General features: G+C 42.0%; 1 protein-coding gene across 2 annotated transcripts in view; it reads left to right on the top strand.

Moving 5' to 3' along the window:
* Positions 1–20,196, top strand: part of MTMR14 (myotubularin related protein 14) — a 1,239,106-nt gene that overhangs the window by 823,194 nt on the left and 395,716 nt on the right. For both annotated transcript variants that reach the window (XM_044078037.1, XM_044078038.1), the window contains exon 16: positions 18,348–18,483. In XM_044078037.1, coding sequence (XP_043933972.1) covers positions 18,348–18,483 — 136 coding nt within the window. The remainder of the gene's footprint in view (positions 1–18,347; positions 18,484–20,196) is intronic.

Raw genomic sequence — 20,196 nt, forward strand, 5'->3', positions numbered from 1 at the left:
AATGGCAGGGTAGTTGAAATCGCCCAGTATTAGGGTGTTTGCTTGTATCTTAATATTTTCCCAGTATGTTTAGAAAGGTGTAGTGAGAATCTTGGGGCATGATGGGGGATCTATAGCAAGCTACAGTTTGGATTGCAGTCTTACCTAGTGTTAGTTGCACCTGGAGAATTTCAGATGCATTGTGTTGGGCAACTAGCCTGGAGGTATGAATATCCTTGGTGAATATGGACACTCCTCCACCTTTAGTGTTTCGGTCTTAGTTTGGTGGCCGAAAAGTGTGGTAAGAGTTGTAGCCTGGTATTGCAGGGGTGCTCACTGGAGCCTTGAACCAGGTCTCAGTTACTGCACAGATATCGATGTTCTCCATTTTTAGGAGTGCCTCGAGAGAGTGCATTTTGAGGTTTAGACTTCTAGCATTGAGTAGCATTACCTTCAGATTTTGCATGCGTGTATCTGTTACGGTGGTGGTTTTGTCCTTTGAACCTTGCCTAAAAAAGGCAGTATAAGGGTGGCAAGAGCTTTAGCCAGTAACCTGAATCCCAGGGGCAAAAGGTGCAGACCATCTCTGGCAAAGCATCGTGGTTTGTCGATCATGTTGTCCCTGGCAGACAGATACTGGATCCCCTTTGAATGACACCAGAAGCTTAGCCAATTGTTGAAGTCCATCATTTTGTCCTTATACTGTGATATCATTCTGGGCGAAGGCAGGATGCTACTCAGGGCTAGGGTCATACCTGCCTGGGCCACATGATCAGAAAGCTCTTCCATGTCTCTCTCCATGTAGTCCAGGGAGGTGCGTCTCAAGTCATTCACTCCAACATGGACAATGACATAGTTGTATTTGTACTTGTTGTGGAGTGACTTGAGTGCATGTGTTATGTGGCGGATCCTGGCACCCGATAGGCTGCTGACTGTAATTTTCACTTTGTTCAGCCTGGTGAGTGGGACGTCAGTGTGCCTGACTATAGAGTCACCTATGACTAAAGTGTTGGGTACGTTGTCTTGGCTTAGGGGTTGCTGTTGGGTGGCACACTGGTGTTGTGAACTATGTTTCACTTTGGTTGTGACTGGTGTTTGCGTTTCAGCTTCAGAGGTCTTTCTTGCTTCGGCAGGTTAATGTTAAGGGCCTCCACATGTGTGGGTTTAGTGTTGCTACGTGTGGGTGCTGATGGTGTGGGTTTTGAAGGGCTATGCGTTGCTTGAGGTGTAGTGCAGGTGTTAACCTTCTCCTCTTGACGGTCTAGCACAATCTTGGCTGGAGAGAGCTTTGCTTCCAGTTTGGCTATGTAAGTGCATCTCTCGTAGGTTGTAGTGTTGGGTGGTAGGAGGAGAGGGTTGTCTGTGTACATGAGGCAATTGCTGCATTGCCCCAGTATGGCCAGATTCACCAGGTGGACAGGAGAAATCACCAGAAGCTGACCCTTGGACATGCCTCTTTAGGTGCTTTTTTGTCAAGTACAAGAGCTGTTTTCCCTTACCTTTGCAAGGTACTTTGCAATTATAGGCTGTTTAGTGCCAACAATTAATTTCTCCTTATTAACAAGGAGAGTTGAGTGCTTGTATCAGTTTAAGGCTTCCTAGTGCTTTCCAGCAGGTTGTAGAGCATGTGCTAGTCACAGGGTTTCAGATTTTAGTGCTACTACTGAGAAACCAGCTAGTTCTAAGGGAAAATTTGAAGACCAGACTTTCTGGCACCTGGAATAATTTAACCGTAGCCCCGCAGTGCTGCACGATGCGAAAAATGCGCAATCACACGCGTTTTTAAGCCAGAAAGTTGAAAGGGATAGAATTCAGCCCAAAATGGTTAATAAAATTATAATTTCAGAGCTGGAAAACACTACTCTAGTGTTAGATAGGCAGTACAATGCTCACCACTCCCACTGGTAAGCACTAGGACTTCCCTCTACCACAACAAGGTCTGGATAGCTCTAAACACAGAAAATAAAGTCCTGAAACCAGCAAAGCCTGGGATCTGGACTACACTAACTAGTAAAGGTGGGAAACGAGCAAACAATGTAGTATTTTTTTTTTTGGGGGGGGGGTTGTATTTGGTTAAAACAGGCTAAACAATGCAATAAAACAGTAAATAAACACTGAAAAGGCTAACACACATGAGTGTGTAGCCCTAAACAGTAAATGCAATTACAACTTTACAAAATTAGCAATTTAAAACGTTTTAAATGAAGCAAGGCAAGTGCACAACTGAAAAACGATTTAAGATGTAGTAATACAGTAGAATAAGTAGCTAGTCTATATATACAGAAAAGTCTATATATACAGAAAAGCAGCTAAAACAACACTAAAACAATTCAGATGCAGTGCAACCTAGACCACTTGAGTTGCAGCAATATTAAGGCAAATACAGTTTTAATAAATGCACTAGAATATAGTCTATATTTCTAAAATGTTTGAGAAGCACAGTCGGAACACAAGGATATTCAGGCAAAATTTTATTTTTTTTAAGAATCAGATAAAGGAGGAAGAGAAGGAAAAAAACTAAGTGGGTTGGCCTTCTCAGTTGTTCTTTCTGTATTAGCTAGAATGAGCTAATGACACTAGACTGGTAGGAGTGTCCCAGATCATATTTAGAGTAGGGGTGGGCAACTGCAAGGCCAGCAGGTATAAAGACAAGATGTCAGTAGGGAGAGTGGGTGGGAAGCTATTTTAGGCAGAAAACACTACAGAAATGATTATCACAGCAGAAAACCACCAGTGAGCCAATGGCTATGAAATACAGTACAAGTGTGCAGTATACAATAAAATTGCTGTAAATATCTAGAATAAGCAATATATACTAAAAATAAGCAAAAAGAAAACAGGCTACTTATTGCTATATATCACAGATCAGGTGCTCCTACTCAGATAGCTCTGTGTAATGGCTGAAACACTCAAGTTAACTTCTTAAGTAACAGAAAGTTGAAACCTGAAACAACTTTAAAAAAAGCTCAAAAGAACCAATGAGGTGCTTTCTCCAAGCCGTAGACCTGGCAACCCAACTAGACAATGACCATAAACACTAAACTCTAACTGAAGTGGGGGATGGTCTTTGCTAACTGAGATGGCCTATGGCTTGGACAATGAGCTCAGAAAAACAGCCTCTAACAAACAACTAGGCCCACAGACATGATCGGGAATATGGAGAATATTACAGCTACTACCTAAACTATTTAGGCAGAATACACTACAGAAATGTTTATCAACTGACTGCCAGGCTGATCTGTGTAGTTGCTTCTTTTCAGGCACGTTGCATCACATTTTTTGACTTTTCACGGTGGTGCAGCGGTTAGCGTTGTTGCCTCACAACAAGAGGCTCTCCGGTTCAATTCTCGGCTGGAGCGCCTTCTGTGTTGAGTCTGCATGTCCTCCCCGCAGTCGAGTAACGTTTAAAGACATGCAGGTAAGTGCGTGCTTGAATGGGTGTGCCTTCTTTGAAAGTTGGGTGTTGGGCTGGCAACTCAGCACCGTAAAAATATACTGCCAATCATAAGCGGACCAGAGTTCTGCTGTGGTGACCCCTAACCAGGAAAGGCTGAAGGACATTACTTTTTACTTCAAGCGCTCAAGAAAACAAAACAAAAATAAATACATTTTAAAAAAACCCCTTTGAACTCTTAGCAAGTACACAAAACTATATGCACAAAAAAGTACACTGACTTACCTTAAACAGACTAAATTGTGCACAGTTATAGTTACTGCATTGCAGTACTTAGGCTGCTGTAATGGTAACTACTTCTGTAATTATTTGCTTCCGATAGTTTCAAATTTTATTTCTTACATTACTTATTTTCACTGAACTGTATGACACTATCTCTTTAAAGTTATTTTGTCCCTTTTTTTTTTCACTCATAGCACACTGTTCAAACCCGGTATCTGCATTTGCCCAGACTCGTGGACTCTAAGGCTGATAGTTTGGATGATTTATCACTCATCCCTTCCAAACACACATTTTCTGAGGACATACTTCACATCTTAATGGAAGCCAGGAAACTAAGCATGAGGAAATCGTGTTTATCAAATGAAAAAGGCTCTCCCATCAATGCCAAGACAGAGGACAGAACCTGTCATCAGCAAGGGTGCCCCTGTGTCCTTCTCTACCTGTAGTCCTATGCAAATCCGAACCAGGCCTTGCATGTATTAAGGTACATGTTTTAGCAGTTTCTGCTTGTCTGCCATTGGGGACCCCATTTTTCTCTCAGTTGCCACTGAAGCAGTTCCAAAAAGGGGCTCTGTATATGAAACCCTCCTAAAAAACAGAGTGCGCTGCCTTGGGACATCTGTTTCTTTTTGGAAAAAGTAATGGATTCCCCTTTGAGATAATGTTTCCATTCCTATCAGGTAGCTGTCAAGCAGGATAGCTCTTTTTGATAACACTGACCATAGCAAGAAGACTGTTAGGGTTCTTTCTGGTGTTCCACAAAGTCGAAATTACCTTGCATATCAATTCCTCCATGCCAAAGATCATTTCAAAGCTGTCACTAAATCAAGCCTTCTCTTGTCAAAGATAATTTCAGGGCTGTCACTAAATCAAGCCTTCTCTTGTCTGTATTTTTCCTTCACTACAGAACAAGGGGAGGGGGGATAAAGTCCAGACTACAGACCTAAGTTCAACTAGCTGTTTAGGAGACGGACCAGGAGGATGAGTATGCATGTCCTATAGGATAATGATGAGATGGGGTGCAGAAGAGGCCATCTGGCTCAAAGGAACTGATCAGAACACAGGGGATGGAAGTTAGCACTGCAAAATCCCATTGTGGAAAGATGACTGCTTCTCCAATAAGCCATTGTATACCTAATGCTGTAGAACTGCTATGAGGAGTGATTGCCTCCTCAGATTGACTTCTCCTTCGAAATGAGACCCTCCCAGAATGGAAACACCATGGGTCTGTTGAGGTGGCACTTGCAGTAGAAACAGGGTGGCAGAGGTGACTTGGTGGTCAGCTGACCAATTTAGATGATTAAAAAAGGGGGGGGATCTTGCACTCCCTAAATGTACATAGATGAGATTTTATTTAGACAGGATAGTGCAAGGGGGGATCTTGCACTCCCTGAATGTACATAGTTGAGATTTTATTTAGACAGGACAGTGCAATTCAGTAAGCCTGACCAACTCCTTATGTACTTTGCTAAACGAGAAAAGGAAAAAAACAATCGACCAACCCACTACTTTTTAGCAGGTTGGTGACTCATTTCCCATAATTGTGGTAACAAAATGGCAACAACTTCCTGCTAGAGTGAGAGTACATCCCACCAGGACCACAGCTTCCTCAACGGCCTTTCATAATGGTTTAATAGCTCAGGATATTTTGGACTCTTCTACTTGGTCATTTGCCAAGCACTACAGCCTAGACAGTATTTCAAGAGTAAGGGTGGATTTTGCTGTGGCTGTCTTGCAAATTCTGGTGTCCCCTGCTCCTTCTATGTGCTGGTCACCCATAAGCTCTAGGAGTCCTCCTAAGGGTCATTGCTGCAACAGTGAATTATGAAAAACATAGTACAGATGTGTAGGCACTTGCCATGATTGTAGGTGTTTGAGTATATTCACTTTTGCAGGACCAGTTCCCTCCCTTTCTCCCTCCAATCGTTCTTGTCTACTTTCTTCCTTTTTTTGGGAGGGGTGGATACACAGGTCACCCTTCCCTCCCCCTCTCCTGTAATTTAATGGGTTCACTACATAATCTCGATACTTTGAAATATCGAATTTCAAAATCTCGAGACCATATAGCTGAAACCCCTAAATACCGAAAGACCTGAAGCACGAAATTCAAAATCCCGAAGTTCGTAGATGTTGAAGTAGTGCTTCTGGTGTTGCAGTTTGTGAATGGATAGGTGGAAGGTCAGGTAAGTATCTATGTTTGAGTGTGTTGCTTAGGGGCTTTAGTGTGTGTGTAAGTGTGTGTTGTGACTGTGATGTGTGTGTGTGAGGGAAATTTAGGTGTGTGGTGGTGTTTTTGTCCATTTGTCTTAGTGAGACCTTGGAGTTAGAATATTTAAGTAGGGGGTGCAGGGGGGCTTGCCCCCCTACTTGTATGTAGTGTAGGTTTGTGTGTTTGTGTTTTGGGTGAAGGCGTGTGTATGTATATGTGTGTAGTGTATGTTTAGTGTAGTGTTCGGGATTTTAAATTTCGCGCTTCTGGTCTTCCAGTCTTCTCGTCTTTTGGGTATCTGGTCTCGGGATTCTGGTCTTCGATATTGTGAGTATTTGGGATTCAGTTGTTGTTTGTCTTTTGGCTTTTCCCTGTTAGGGGTCGCCACAGCGGAACTCCGGTCCGCTAATGATTGGCAGTAGATTTTCTCGAACGCCGAGGTGCCAGCCCGACATCCAACCTTCAACTAAGGCACTCCCATTTACGCATGTCTTTCGAATGCCCACCCAACCACGGGGAGGACATTCAGACTCCACACAGAAGGCACTCCCTGCACTTCAGCCGAGAATCAAACGGGAGAACGTTTTGCTGTGAGGCAACAACGCTACCGCTGCACCACCGCGGAATTAGTGATCCCAATTTAATACCCCTCCAAGATATTAATTTTCTCTATTGGATAAGGTTTGGTGGGAGTCCCTTTAGTCTTTTGTATCTGGGACTTGTTGCTCCTAGGAACTGCTTCTGAACCAGCTTAGTGCAAGAAAGATATGAAGATGGCAGTGGGTGATGTCCTTCTATACCATTGTTGCCAATAGGTGATGGAGTCCTTCAGGCAAGAATAGGGAATGTATAAGCTCTAGTATTCAGGCCTTTCAACAGGCTTCTTCAGGCAGGATTCCCATGTTAGTACAGCAATAGTAACTATACTCAAAACATCTGCAATCATGGTAAGTCTACGCAACTGTACTAGTTTGCCAGCAGTTTGGCATAAGTCAGCATTTGTTTACATTTTTTGAAAGCATCTTGCTAAGTTGCTTCCATTGTCAAAGCACATTTTCTTTTAAGAATGTATACAGCAATGCTTTCACTCTACTTTGGCTAGGCATTAACTTTCTTTAAAGATTAAGCAACTAAAGAAATGCTTGTAAATCTTTCACACGTAGTTAAAAGAAGCTTCAAGAACTTGCTTCATTTGCAAAGGTTGTATCCTTCTGCATTACAGTGCATTCCCCAAGTATTCAGTCTGTGACTTGACAAACTCATTTTTATTTTTTTTTAATTCTCAGCCCATAATGTTGCAGTCTGTGCTGCATTTTGTTACTGAAAAGTTCACTTTCTTTCCACAAATCAACAAATCCTTTTAAGTACACAGCAATCCTTGAATAACTTATCCCGTAGAGATGAAAAAAAGTAGATGGTGCTGAACTTGTATTGAATGGTAGTTGGTAATACACGAATAATCTTTGTGTTAATTGTTGCATGTTAATTTAGAGTTATCATCAAGTAGAACTTGGTAAGTAGCTGATGGATCTGTCTTGGAAAGCAGACTCGCTCTGTCCTTTTGCTGTTCCACTCTAAGCAGAGGATATGTCTTACTGCTTGCAGCCTGTTTTGTGGTCAACTTATATTCGGAACAAATGCATGTGACGTTATCCATTTGTACAAGAACATTTGGAGCTGCCTACTCATTCAGCTTCAGTGGACTAACAGTAGTATCTCTTTCAAGCCTTTCCAACTCTGTATCTTTTTCACTCCTTCACTGCAAATGTTTAATAATCTACTTTTTCAAAATTTGGGTGCCACACCCTTTTACACAGAAATATTGACTTTAACACCATACAGTGTTCCCATTTACTCACAAAACACTTAAGCATGCAGTCCAAGCACTTCTTGCATAGATGTTTAGCTCATTTTACACCCTTTGGATCAGAAACCCATTTCCAGTTTAATATCAGATTCTGCAGCAAGTTACTTACACAACAAAACAGGTCTGTCACCTTTTACCACAGTCAGGGACAAGTATTTTTTGCTTTTAATTGCATGTCATAACTGCTATGTCACCCAGCAGAGACACTCACTTGATTTTATTTAAAGCTTTATGGTAATGCTAAGATTCCTTAGAAAGTAGTGCATGTATCACGTAAAATGGATACTGGTGCACCTGCATCAAGTTTCCTTGCCCACTTTTTTTATTCCCTATTGTGAAGGTGGACACTGTGGTATTTCTTTCATTAGTTATTGTAAATATTAACAATTCATTTTTCACGTTTTTCCTGTGTATACTGATGGGATTTTTTTGTCTGTATTTTCCGATTTTACTTTTGTATTTACTTTTGTGTTTGTGCTTTATTGCAGCTTGCTAATCGTGGATACTAGATTTGCACAATGGTGGTGTTTCTAAGTATGTAACAAAGCATTTTAACTTTTGCATATTGTCACCTTCACTGGTCCTGTGGTTGCTAATGATTAAAGGAAATTGTTCTGTACTCACCAGAAGTTTATGCTCAATAGTATCGTTTTAACAATTATATCTGTAAAGTTTTTTATCTTAGGGTTGTGGCTTAACCAGGTTCTAAAGTATTCCGTATATGGATGCACCAACAACATTGACTAATCTCGCCATATCCTTTTCCAAATGAGTATGATTTACCACAAAAAAGTTAATTTCTTTCTGTATCTGTAGACCACAACACCAGAATTAGGAGCTGTAATTCATTGTTTTATTGATGTATTTATTTGTTTGCTTTTGTTTACCGGGAAAGTCCAACTGGAAGAAGGTGCTAATTTTCAGCAGAGGTTCAGGGAGAAAAGCTCTGGTAGGAGTATATTTGTTGAAAAATAAACAACTTAATTAGAAGTGACAGTAGAGTTTGGGTATACAGACAGTGACACATTTCAGAGATGTATGGTTACAAAAGATGCACAACATAATTAAAATTGTAAATAAAGCATTATACAGTCTTACAGTTTAATGGTAAATGTGCACAGCAGAGTATTTTATAAAGGCTGTGTTAGGGATCATAGAATAGGAGAAAGTTTTAATTTGAAGAGAGAATAGGTAGGACACGTAAGGGGTCATTGTTAAAGAGCTAAGAGAGAGATTAAGTTGGGAGTAAAGGGATAAGGTTTAGGTGGAAAGAGAGAGGGTATATCTTCTTAGCTGAGTTGTACAGTTGTCTTTGGAGCTGAAAATATTGCCACTAGTTTTTCTTTTGGGTAACATTCTCTGAAGAAACATATATGGAGACTGTGTACAGCTTGAAGTGATGTGAACACAGACTCGACACTACTCACCTGCAGTTATCTTTTAGAGTTGCACATGGACCGACTTCCATGGATACCCTTCACTTAGGCGCACATCTCAATATACTGCATATGGAATTGTTTTACAGGCACTTTGAATGAATCGGCATACTTGATTCCTCATCACTTAGTAGTACCTAGTCTCTGGTCTACAAAGCTAGTGAATATATAATTTTGACAGCCAGAAAGGATTCCACCACTCACTTCAGCTGTGTGAAAGTTGTGGTCTGCACTGTAGTGGCAGAACAGGTAGCTTACATCCTTCTAGGTTGGGAACTGCTGATTGAGGGCTCAGTGTCTGTTATTCTAAAAGTGTATTAATTCTGGTTTAAGCACTTGGGCTTTCAGGCCAGTTATTTTACATTAAGAGGGTTCGTGGTCTGCACTCTTGTGGGAGGAGAGGCTGGACTCTGCCCTTCTGAGCTGGGAATTTCTGGTTAAAGGCTTATAGTGCATGCCTATCTGAACTGCTTCTTACTGAAGTTGGTGCGCCTTGTTTGCTGTGGCATAGACTGGATTTGGGCCTGCTGGATCTAGCTTTGTTTGTGTAACTTGAGCACTAATCCAGGCATTCTCTAAAGTATTCAATTGTATTTATTACTGCTTGGTAGTAACTTGATTAAAGTGTAGCTATCATTCTAAGTCTTTTGGATTAAGCACTTGGGCTTCAGACCAGTTGTTTTACGTTAGGAAGGTTTGTGGCATGCACTGTGGTGGCAGGACCGGTATCTTTCATCCTTCTAAGTTGGGAACTGCTGATTGAGAGCCCAGTGTCTGTTATTCTTAAAGTGTATTAGTTCTGGTTTAAGCACTTGGGCTTCAGGTCAGGTATTTTACATTAAGAAGGTTTGTGGTCTGCACTCTTGTGGGAGAAGAGGCTGGACTCTGCCCTTCTGAGCTGGGAATTTCTGGTTAAAGGTTTATAGTGCCTGAATATTTGAACTGTATCTTACTGAAATTGGTACACCTTGTTTGCTGTAGCATAGACTAGATCCAGGCCTGCTGAATCTAGCTTTGTTTATATGCTTGTTGTTTGTTTGCTTGTTATTTCCCCTGGAACGCTAATTCCACCTAATACGTGGCTTCTCAGCGCTTCTGTGGATCACTAGTGATGTCTGCATTGCTTACTGTACTTATTTCCTTGTTTCACTTGAAAGAAAGTTACTGTTTGTCATAGGTTCGCATATTCATCAAATCTGGGTTTGACATGGCCTTATATGTCAGGCTCAATCATAGGTCTAATAACTACTCAACCTGGGTCCCCTCATTTTGAACTAATTCTGAGCATATCTGGGAGTTTCCTCCTAGGTTTCTAACATAGCTAAAGAAGGCCTTATGATTCTCTTTAGAGTCCTTGTCGTTTTTGCATTTAAGTTACCTGTAACACATTGCACTTAAGTTACCTGGCACTTGCTCACTAAAGCAATTATATAAGTCAGCACTAAAAATTAAAAGCACTACACCCTCACTCCCCACTGGCCCTGGTTTTCAATTATTAAGGAATTCCCAATATTATTCTAGCATGTCCAAAGGTCAGTTGGCAATCTCCTCTCTGGTCCAGCTGGTGAATCTGGGAATCTTGAGGCAATGTTACAACTGCCTCATGTACACAGACAACCCTCTCCTCCTCCCAACAAATTCCAACACATGTGAGAGATGCAACCATATAGCCAAACTGGAGGCTAAGCTCTCTCAACTCAGTACTGGCATAACCAGTCAGGAGGAGAAGGAAACCACACTCACTACAATTCCAGTCTCACATAGACCTACCACGACAGCAAACCAAACACATAATCACACAAAACATACTCGGAGGCTCTAAATAAAGATCTGCCAAAGCAGCAGAGACCTCCAAAGCAGACACCCAAGCAGCTGCTACCCCAAAACAAAACACGTGCAACACGTATCTCACAAAGCCAGTGTGCCGAACAGTCACAGCCCTTAAGACTAAACAACACACCTGATAAACTTGTAATAGGTGACTCTATCGTCAGGCACACTGACGTCCCACTCACCAGGCTGAACAAGGAGAGGGTCACGGTGAGCAGCCTGTCGGGCGCTAGGATCCGCCACATAACACAAGCACTCAGGTCACTCCAAGGCAAGTACAAATATGACTCAGTCATTGTCCATGCTGGTGTAAATGACCTGAGACGTACCTCCCTGGACTACATGAAAAGAGACATAAAGGAGCTCTCTGAGCATGGAGCCCAGGCCGGTATGACCCTGACCTTGAGTAGCATCTTACCCTCACCAAGAATGATGCCACAATATGAAGACAAGATGATCAATTTCAACAATTGGCTTAAGTACTGGTGTCATTCAAAGGGGATCCAGTGCCTGTCAGGTTGGGATGATATGCTCGACAAGCCACGATGCTTCGCTAGGGACAGCTTGCACCTGTCACCCCTGGGCTTTCGGATATTGGCAAAGGCTCTTGCTACTCCCATAGTGCCTTTTTTAGGCAAGGCTCAAAAGACAAACCCACCTCCATAGGTATCACAAGGGATAAGAAACTAAGAGTAATGCTACTCAATGCCAGAAGTCTAAACCTCAAGGTGCACGCACTCAAAACCCTCCTTGGAGAACATCAATATCTGTGCAGTAACAGAAACCTGGTTCAGGGCTACTGAGAGCACCCCAGCACTACCAGGTTATACCTCATACCATGCTTTTCAGCCCCAAAACTTGGACCGAACCACAAAAGGAGGGGGAGTATCGATATTCATCAAAGATACCCACACCTCCAGGTTGGTGGCAAAGCACGAAGCATCAGAGACTATCCATGTGCAACTAACAGTGGGTAAAACTGCCTTCTAGTTTATAGCCTGCTACAGACCACCCTCCCAAACCCAGGAACCCGACTCTGCCTTCCTGAGAACACTGGAAAATATGAAGGTCTCTCCAAACACCATTATATTGGGTGACTTCAACTACCCAAACATAGACTGGGAGCATTACTCTAGCTCCAACACCCTAGCCCAAAGGTTCCTTGAATTTATAAACTCAAATGCTATGGAACAACTTGTTTACCACTCCCACAAGAGGGGAAAACATACTGGACCTGATCATCACCAACATGGGGACTCTGTGCTCCAGACCAGAAGTGTATCCCTCACTGGTAAGATCAGACCATAAACTAATCTCACTGGATATTCACATCCCGACCCCCACCCCCTGCCCGGAAAACCACAGTGAAAAACTTCTCTAAAGCAAATTTCACACTCCTCAAAACTGAGGTGGAATCCTTCAAAGCCCCCGGGCCTGTGGAAAATGCGGCCCAGACCGCAGAATCCTTTATAAATGCATTCTATGAACACCTTCAGGAATGCATGGATAATGCGATCCCAAATAAAACCAAGACCCAATCCTCCAAAGGCAGACATCCTGTCTGGTGGACCCCAGCCATAAACAAACTATACAATAGGAGGAAGCTACTAAATGATAGAGCGAAATCCCAAAAAGAGAAGGCATCACTGATCAGTATTAGCAAAAAACTACGGGCACACATAAAATTGTCTAAGGCCAGCTTCGAGAGAAAAATTGCACAGGGCACTAAGGATAATCACAAGGCTTTCTTTAGTTATGTTAGGAACCTGGGTGGTAATTCCCAGATATGCTCAGAATTAGTCCAAAATGACAAAAAATACACCGAACCCACAGACATTGCCAACATCCTAGCTGACAAGGTTCAGTGCAAACTTCTCCCCCCCCCCCTCCCCACCAAAAGGGCAAATATCTATCCCAGCAGAGTGCTGCCCCCCTGACATCTCAGATGCTCAGGTAAGAGCCACCCTCTCCAAAGCAAAAAAACAGCATCAATGGGACCAGACGGTGTCCCGGGCTGCGTCCTACATGAACTCCAAGAAGAGCTAAACCCAAACATAAAACTACTGTTCAATCTCAGCCTTACTACAGGATATGTGCCCAAAGAGTGGCGTACAGCAACAGTGGTCCCTCTCCATAAAGGTGGTGCCTCAACGGATCCAGGAAACTATCGCCCCATAAGCCTGACTAGCTTGGTCTGCAAAGCTATGGAAAGGATCATCATGGACCTCATAAATAAAGATATTGGGGACCTACAAACACTGGATCCTACCCAGTTCGGCTTTGTTAAGGGCAGATCCTGCCTCTTAAACCTGGTTGATTTCTTTGAAACAGTCACCAAGGCCATTGACGAGGGGAAGGTGGTCCATACAGCATACCTGGACCTCGCAAAAGCCTTCGATACAATACCCCACTCAGGCATTATAGATAAGCTCACCAGCTTAAATATAAACCCCTATGTCACTAGATGTATTGCAAATTGGCTCAAGGACAGAACCCACATGGTTAGAATTGCTGGAGCCATGTCAGACTCCAAACCAGTTACAAGTGGTGTCCCACAAGGCTCAGTCCTGAGACCTCTCTTGTTTGGTATATATTTCTCGGAGGTACAGGCCAACACGGAAGGACTGTGGCTGACCAAGTTCGCAGATGACTGCAAACTGGGCGCCATAATCGATTCTCCAGCCGACACAAGCATCCTCCAAAAGGGCCTCATAGAAACAGACAACTGGTGCCAGAGCCATGGCCTCAAGCTAAATGCCAAAAAGTGTATAGTCATCCCCAAAGTGCCCACAAATTACCACATAGGTGATAATCCATTAAGTACAGAAGAAGTAATTAGGGACCTGGGGACCCAAGTTGATAGCAATCTCTCATTCGACAACCACGTGGCCAAAGTGGTTAGAAAAACATTTTATATAGCCCACCTAATCATGAAGGGATTCACATCTAGATCAGGGGATGTCATCGTGCCTCTTTACTCATCCCTCATCAGGCCCATAATTGAGTACAATGCCCCTTTTGGGGATGTACCTTACCAGACACCTGCAGCAACTGGAAAGACCCCAAAAGTACCTCACCAAGAGGATCAAAGGGCTCAAACAGATGCCATATGCTGCCCGGTTAAAGAAACTCCAGCTCTACTCAGTGGCATACCGCCTGTTCAGAGGCGATCTGTGCCTGACGTATAAAGCCATGTCCAACCCGGAATTAACGGACATGCTGCACCTCAGAAAATTCAAATCCCATCGAGCTACGTGCTCGAGAGACTTGAACCTCAGCACTGAAATAAATAGGACATGCTGGAGGGACAGATTCATAACCCAGAGGCTCCCTTCACTCTGGAATAAAATCCCAGTCCAGGTTAGGCAGAGTCCCTCATTGACTCTCTTCAGGAGGAATCTTGATGAGTGGATGGGAGATCGTAGGTTTACCCCGGGTATCACTTCTGTGTCACTGTTAGACAGAGGCACAGTATACTAACCTCGAAAAAGGGCATAGCAAAATAAATTTAAAATGGGTGGCGAAAGCCAAACACATTCTGGCTAGGCTTATAAATGCCCTAGGGCAGATAGCCTAGTATGAACCTATGAAGCTAACAGCCAAATAGTTTGCACAACTTTTTCTCATTGTTCTGTTATCTTGGAATGCATTGTGTTCATTCTTGATAGAAAAGTACAGTACTCCTTGTTACAATGCAGCTTTTCATCACTTAGTGAACATGTGTGTCATTAGATGTCTTTAAAACTTTTGAGGGACTACGTTGTTATAACTATAGTGTAAGTGTTCACCATCATTCTAGAACAGGGGTCTGCAACTTTCACTATCAAAAGAGCCATTTTTGACCCTCTCCCACCAAATAAAATTCATCGGGAGCCACAAAAACCTGTTTGACCCCTAAAATGAAGACAGCACAGTGTATAAAGTTTTACATATAGTTATTATACTAAATATAAAAGAACTAAGTTTATAAGAGCAATATTTAAAATTGTCCCTATTTTTGTTCCTTTGTTGGGCTTGCTCGCTGTGTGTGTGTGCCCACGTGTGCGTGTCGTATCTCTCGACCTCTTAGAAAAAGAAATCTGGGCAAAGCCATAAATAATGTCGCACAAAGGCCCAAAAATAGGGACACTTTTTTTAAATATTGCTCTTACAAACTTAGAAAGTTAATAGAATAACAGATTTTGTATTGGCATGAATTTTCTGAAGGGTATGAATTCTGAAACTCAAATGTTTGTCTATTCTTTTTTTTTTTTTTTTTTTTTACTTCAGCCTTCAGTGATTTGTGAGAAAACCACAATTTTATGAGAAACGGACCAAAAATATGAGGCAAAAGTCGGGACATTCTGTAAAAATCTGCGCAGTTGAGCAGTAACTGTGTGTGTGTGTGTTGTGCAGTAGAGAGGCCATTATTTTTCAAAGCTTCAGGGAGCCACTGCCCAGGGGTGAAAAAGCCACATGTGGCTCCAGAGCCACCAGTTGCAGACCCCGGTTCTAGGATTTAAGCTGTGTGTTGGAATGTCTCTCTCACTCCCCTTTTGAGCCTATGAGGTTTAATGAGACTTTTAAAGTCTTCCAAAACATGTATTTCAGAGGCTTTTGTTTTTTGAATGCATTACTTCAGAGTATAACTCCTGATGCGAGGCTGTTGTTAGTTAGTCCAAAGCTTCTGCTGTCTTTGTCCAATAAATGCATCACACCACCTGTGCATTGCACTGTTTTCTCTCAGTGGACAAAGCAGAACATAATTTGAAAAGCCTCCCCCTTTCTGTGTGTGTGGGGAAGAACATGAAGAAAACATAATGGCCAATCCTTACTGACTTGTCCTTGTCAGTAAAGGTACCAGCTTGGGTGTAAGTTTGGTATTGATTGACACAAGCAATACTTTTTGATCATCCCTGGAGAAACTCAAGTGGCAGTTCAGAGATCAGTGTAAGAGATCAAAACCAGTTTGTTCCCAGCCTGATAACAACAAAGGTTATTAAGGGCTGGGAATTGGCCTGCCTCTCCTCATGAGAAAGACGGTCTTGATCCAGATCTCTCCAGCCTTTGCAGTGTACAGAGCTAATCTCCCTGTGAAACATGCACATGGACTCAAGACCAAATATAATGATAGCTGTGTTTACCTGTAAACGTAGTTTATCAGTGGAATTGTGTCAAAGGGGAGAGAAACTACACTTGCATATTTTTATTTATTTATTTATTTATTTATTTTACATTTGTTTACCGGGATAGTCTGACTGGATTCATGTCCATTTTCAGCAGAGGCCCAGGGAGAAAAGCTCCGAAAACACATACTATAAACTGTAACATTTTTACAGTTAAAACTCAAAGTAATCACAAATAAATGCTTTATTTTTTACAGGGAAGTAAGCAAACAGATATACATAAAATCACTTAATTACATTTTTTCACAGATGAGAAATTCTAGACAGTTTTCCAACAAGATAGGGTACTTAAATGCCTGGTAGGCTAACATGGTAGTAGGTACATGATTGGGATCATTGGATTTACAAAATAAAAACAGAAACAATAAAGTCTAGGCAGAAGTCCTCCATGTGCACGAGTGATGGCTAGAGTTTCTCTGGATTAGGACAAGGACATAGCCATTGTTTTTTAAAGTACTGAGTCAGGTTTTTCTTGAATTGAAGTAGTGTGTGTTCAGACGGAAGAGTGGCTGGAAAAGAATTCCAAATTTTGCCAACAGAGTTGGCAAATAGAGATTCTCCGGCTGTGTTGTTGGATTTGACAGTTTGAACTAATAGTCTTTCGGATAACCAAAGTGCGCTAAGGTTACTGTAGGGGGGTCATGAGGTTTTTTAGGGCGGGTGTTTTGTCTGGTTGGTGGAGAATCTTGTGTGCAACTATTAGTTTGTTAACCTGAAGTAGGTTGGGCAATTCAAGCCATCCTAGTAGATTTAGGTTAAGGCAATGATGAGTTCTGTAGGCCGCATTGGCGGCAAATCTAGCAATGTGATTGTAACAGCTAGAAAGTTTATTAAGGTCAGTTTTACTAAAGTAATGTCTTTCGGCTTTTCCCAGTTAGGGGTCACCACAGCGGAACGCTAGTCCGCTTATGATTGGCAGTAGATTTTTACAGTGCCGAGGTGCCAGCCCGACACCCAACCTTCAACGAAGGCACACCAATTCACGCACCTACCTACCTGCATGTCTTTAAACATCACTCAACTGTGGGGAGGACATACAGACTACACACAGAAGGCGCTCCAGCCAAGATACAAACCGGAGAACCTCTTGATGTGAGGCGACAACGTTAACCACTGCACCACTGCGACCTTGTAAATAGAGGGGAAGCATAGAGGAGGCTGGAGAGTAGATGTGTACGAGTGATAACAGTTCTGGCTAATGGTGTTAGGTAGGGCTTGATCCTGTAAATTGAGCCAAGTTTTTTATTAATTGTTTTAATAGTCTTATTGATATGCAGATCAAATGTAGGGGTTATAGCAGATAATAACCTTAAGAGTTTGGTTGAGGAATCTGGAGAAATAATGGTGCCGTTCATCATTAATAAAACTAAATCATGACTAATTGAGATCAGCTGTGCAGAGAAAAAGTAGTTGGGAGTATATACATTTTTTAATCAAGTGGGTTACCACAGCCTCAAGTGGTAATAGGTACCTCCTAGTCATGGCTAGGAGGTGTAACATTGTGCTGAATCTACTATGTGGTAAGGGTGAAATTATGATTCATTGGTCATTAGACTACTTGCTTGGTGTGGCAAGTGTGGAAAAAAACACCTTTTCTGTGCAAGAAGGTTTCTCTTACACTCTCCTGCTGGGGAGATTTATGAAGTTGGCATATTTACTAATGTTTCCTTTTAGGTTGTAAACCTTATTAAATGAGGGGTTCCCCCAGACTACCTGCTGGGCTTATTAAGCCTTTTTTTTTCAATTTTGTTTAATTATTGGAAAGGTATGCTGTTCAGAAGCATGTATTGTCCGTATGTGGGGGTGGGTTGGGTGCACCATAACACTCCTGTGTATTGTCAACATCTGCACCAGCATTTTGTGTTTGTTCCTGTCTGCAGAGAAACTGAGAGACTCTGAATTTGAGCAGTGAACTTGGACTTGAGCTTGTGTGTCAGCATATGCCAGGAGTTTAGAATGCTAAGATTTGCTCAGTGACTTGTTGTTACTGTAGGCCCCATGTTGATTGACATGCTAGTGTCAGATGATTTAATGCAGTCCGTCACAGAACTGAATGGAACTGATAATGTACCGGTGTTGGAGCGTGTTATTGGGTGAACATGTACTGTGTAGCTTTGAAATGTTTTAGAAAAAGGGAAAATAAATCATGTTTGACTGATTTAATTTCTCCTTGCCTTTATACTAGGACGAAGGGATGGCAGTAGCACTAGTTTAAGCAGTGGTTATTCCTGGATAACTGAGGATTCCCCTGCAGCAACTAACAACTTTACCTATGAAACAGTGGAGTTGATGTCCACAGCACCACAGCCGCATGCAGCCTGGTAAGTGTCCACTCCAGCTTTGAGTACACTTGTGAAAAGTATTCCCTTAGAAAGAAAGAAGCAGAGCATACCTGGAAGTGAGATTGGAAAGCCAAATTGATGGTCTTTGGAAAATATACTGGATAAAATTCAGTATTAACTGTGTGTGTTGAAAAGTGGTGATAAAGATAAATTAGAAACTGAAGGTTTCTTTCTCTTCATTTACAAGAATGAATTGTGAGGAAGCCATAGAGCAGGCTGTCATACCACTAATGTACCCATGTATTTTTTTTTTGTGGAAGACATTGCTCTAGGCAAGAGCCTACTGTCCACAAGGTGCAGTGCAGTTTGCATAGGTGTGTTGCCAGTTATGGTGTGACTGTATGCATAGAGTAGAAGCCCATGTTTTCCTAATAGTGCAGAAAAATTGCAAATGTTGTACAACTTTTTATCATTGAATAGTTGCATTAAGATGTACAAAACTGCTTTTTTATATGGTATTGGGACCTGTTTAATCGTAGATATGTATTTTATTATTTTCTGAAAGTGAATCAACTGACCATTAACCTGTCTCCCTGCAGTACCATTTTGCATGCATTTATAACATTTTTGGTTCCCTTTCTTTATAACATTTTTGGTTCCCTTTCCTGTCCACACTCAAGTCTCTACTTCCATTCTCCATTGGGCAACTTCATTCTTTTTGACTCTCATTAACTTAGGACACCCAGAGAGGGAGCAGAAACAGAAGCTGATGATAGTGACCGTAATTTTGTAGGATTTAGGATATTTTTTTGCATAACACCACCCCCCGGACAGCATGGTATAATGCTTGCTTTGCTGGTCCATAGTGCAAGTGTATGCATTTTCCCATGTGGGATTCAGTTAGAAGACATATTTTGTCCTGGTGGGCTAATGCCTCACAGATTCCCTAATGCATGTCCTGCAGTTCTTGGCCTTTGGTCAGTTTGAACCGTTATGAAAGGACTTTGTGAGCACCTTTACCCCAGGATGGGCAAGGCAGCAGCAATAACAGTCTCTCACTCCTACCCTAGTCCAATTAACTCCTCCAGTGCCTCAGCTACTAGTCAAACCCAGAGTGTTTAAGGTGTCATCAGGTCCAAAATGTCTGAGCCATGAAGCAAACAATACTTGGATGCAAGCCTGGTGCTCATGGCAACATGAGTAGAATTCTTCTGTACATCTGCCCAGCATGTTTGTAACTAGTGAGAAGATGACTGTTTTTTGTTCTGAGGAAGGTACTAAGTTTAACACAGCTTCTTAATTGAAATTTTGAGCTATCTCTAGGGGTGTGCACCTTAGCAACCTCTGTGAGATACTTGCTATAAAATCTGTTTTAGTTCAAATTTAAAGGTGTTAGAACTGTACTGGAATTGGCGTTTGGTGATTTAAATTAAATTTACATCATGACTGGCATTTTTACCATCATACTGCTAGACAAAGCAAAATCCTTTGACATGGTCATTAAATGTATATATTGATGTTTATCATTATATTGCTGTTGGAGTAGCATAAAGCTATAGGGGACATATTCTGCCAAAGATCAGACTTCCGGGCAGTATACAAAAGCTTTTGAGCTCCTGCCATGTGCATTGTATGTCTAAGGCAGCACAGTGGTGTGTTTCTGTAAAAGGAGACACATGGTCACCAAATTCCAGACTCTTCTTGCCCTGAAGAGTTCAGTCAAATGCTCATTTGTATTGAGTCTTCATTTTC

Source organism: Protopterus annectens, chromosome 7.part0 (assembly GCF_019279795.1).
Source record: "Protopterus annectens isolate FY-2018-M chromosome 7.part0, PAN1.0, whole genome shotgun sequence".
Taxonomy (NCBI): Eukaryota; Metazoa; Chordata; order Ceratodontiformes; family Protopteridae; genus Protopterus; species Protopterus annectens.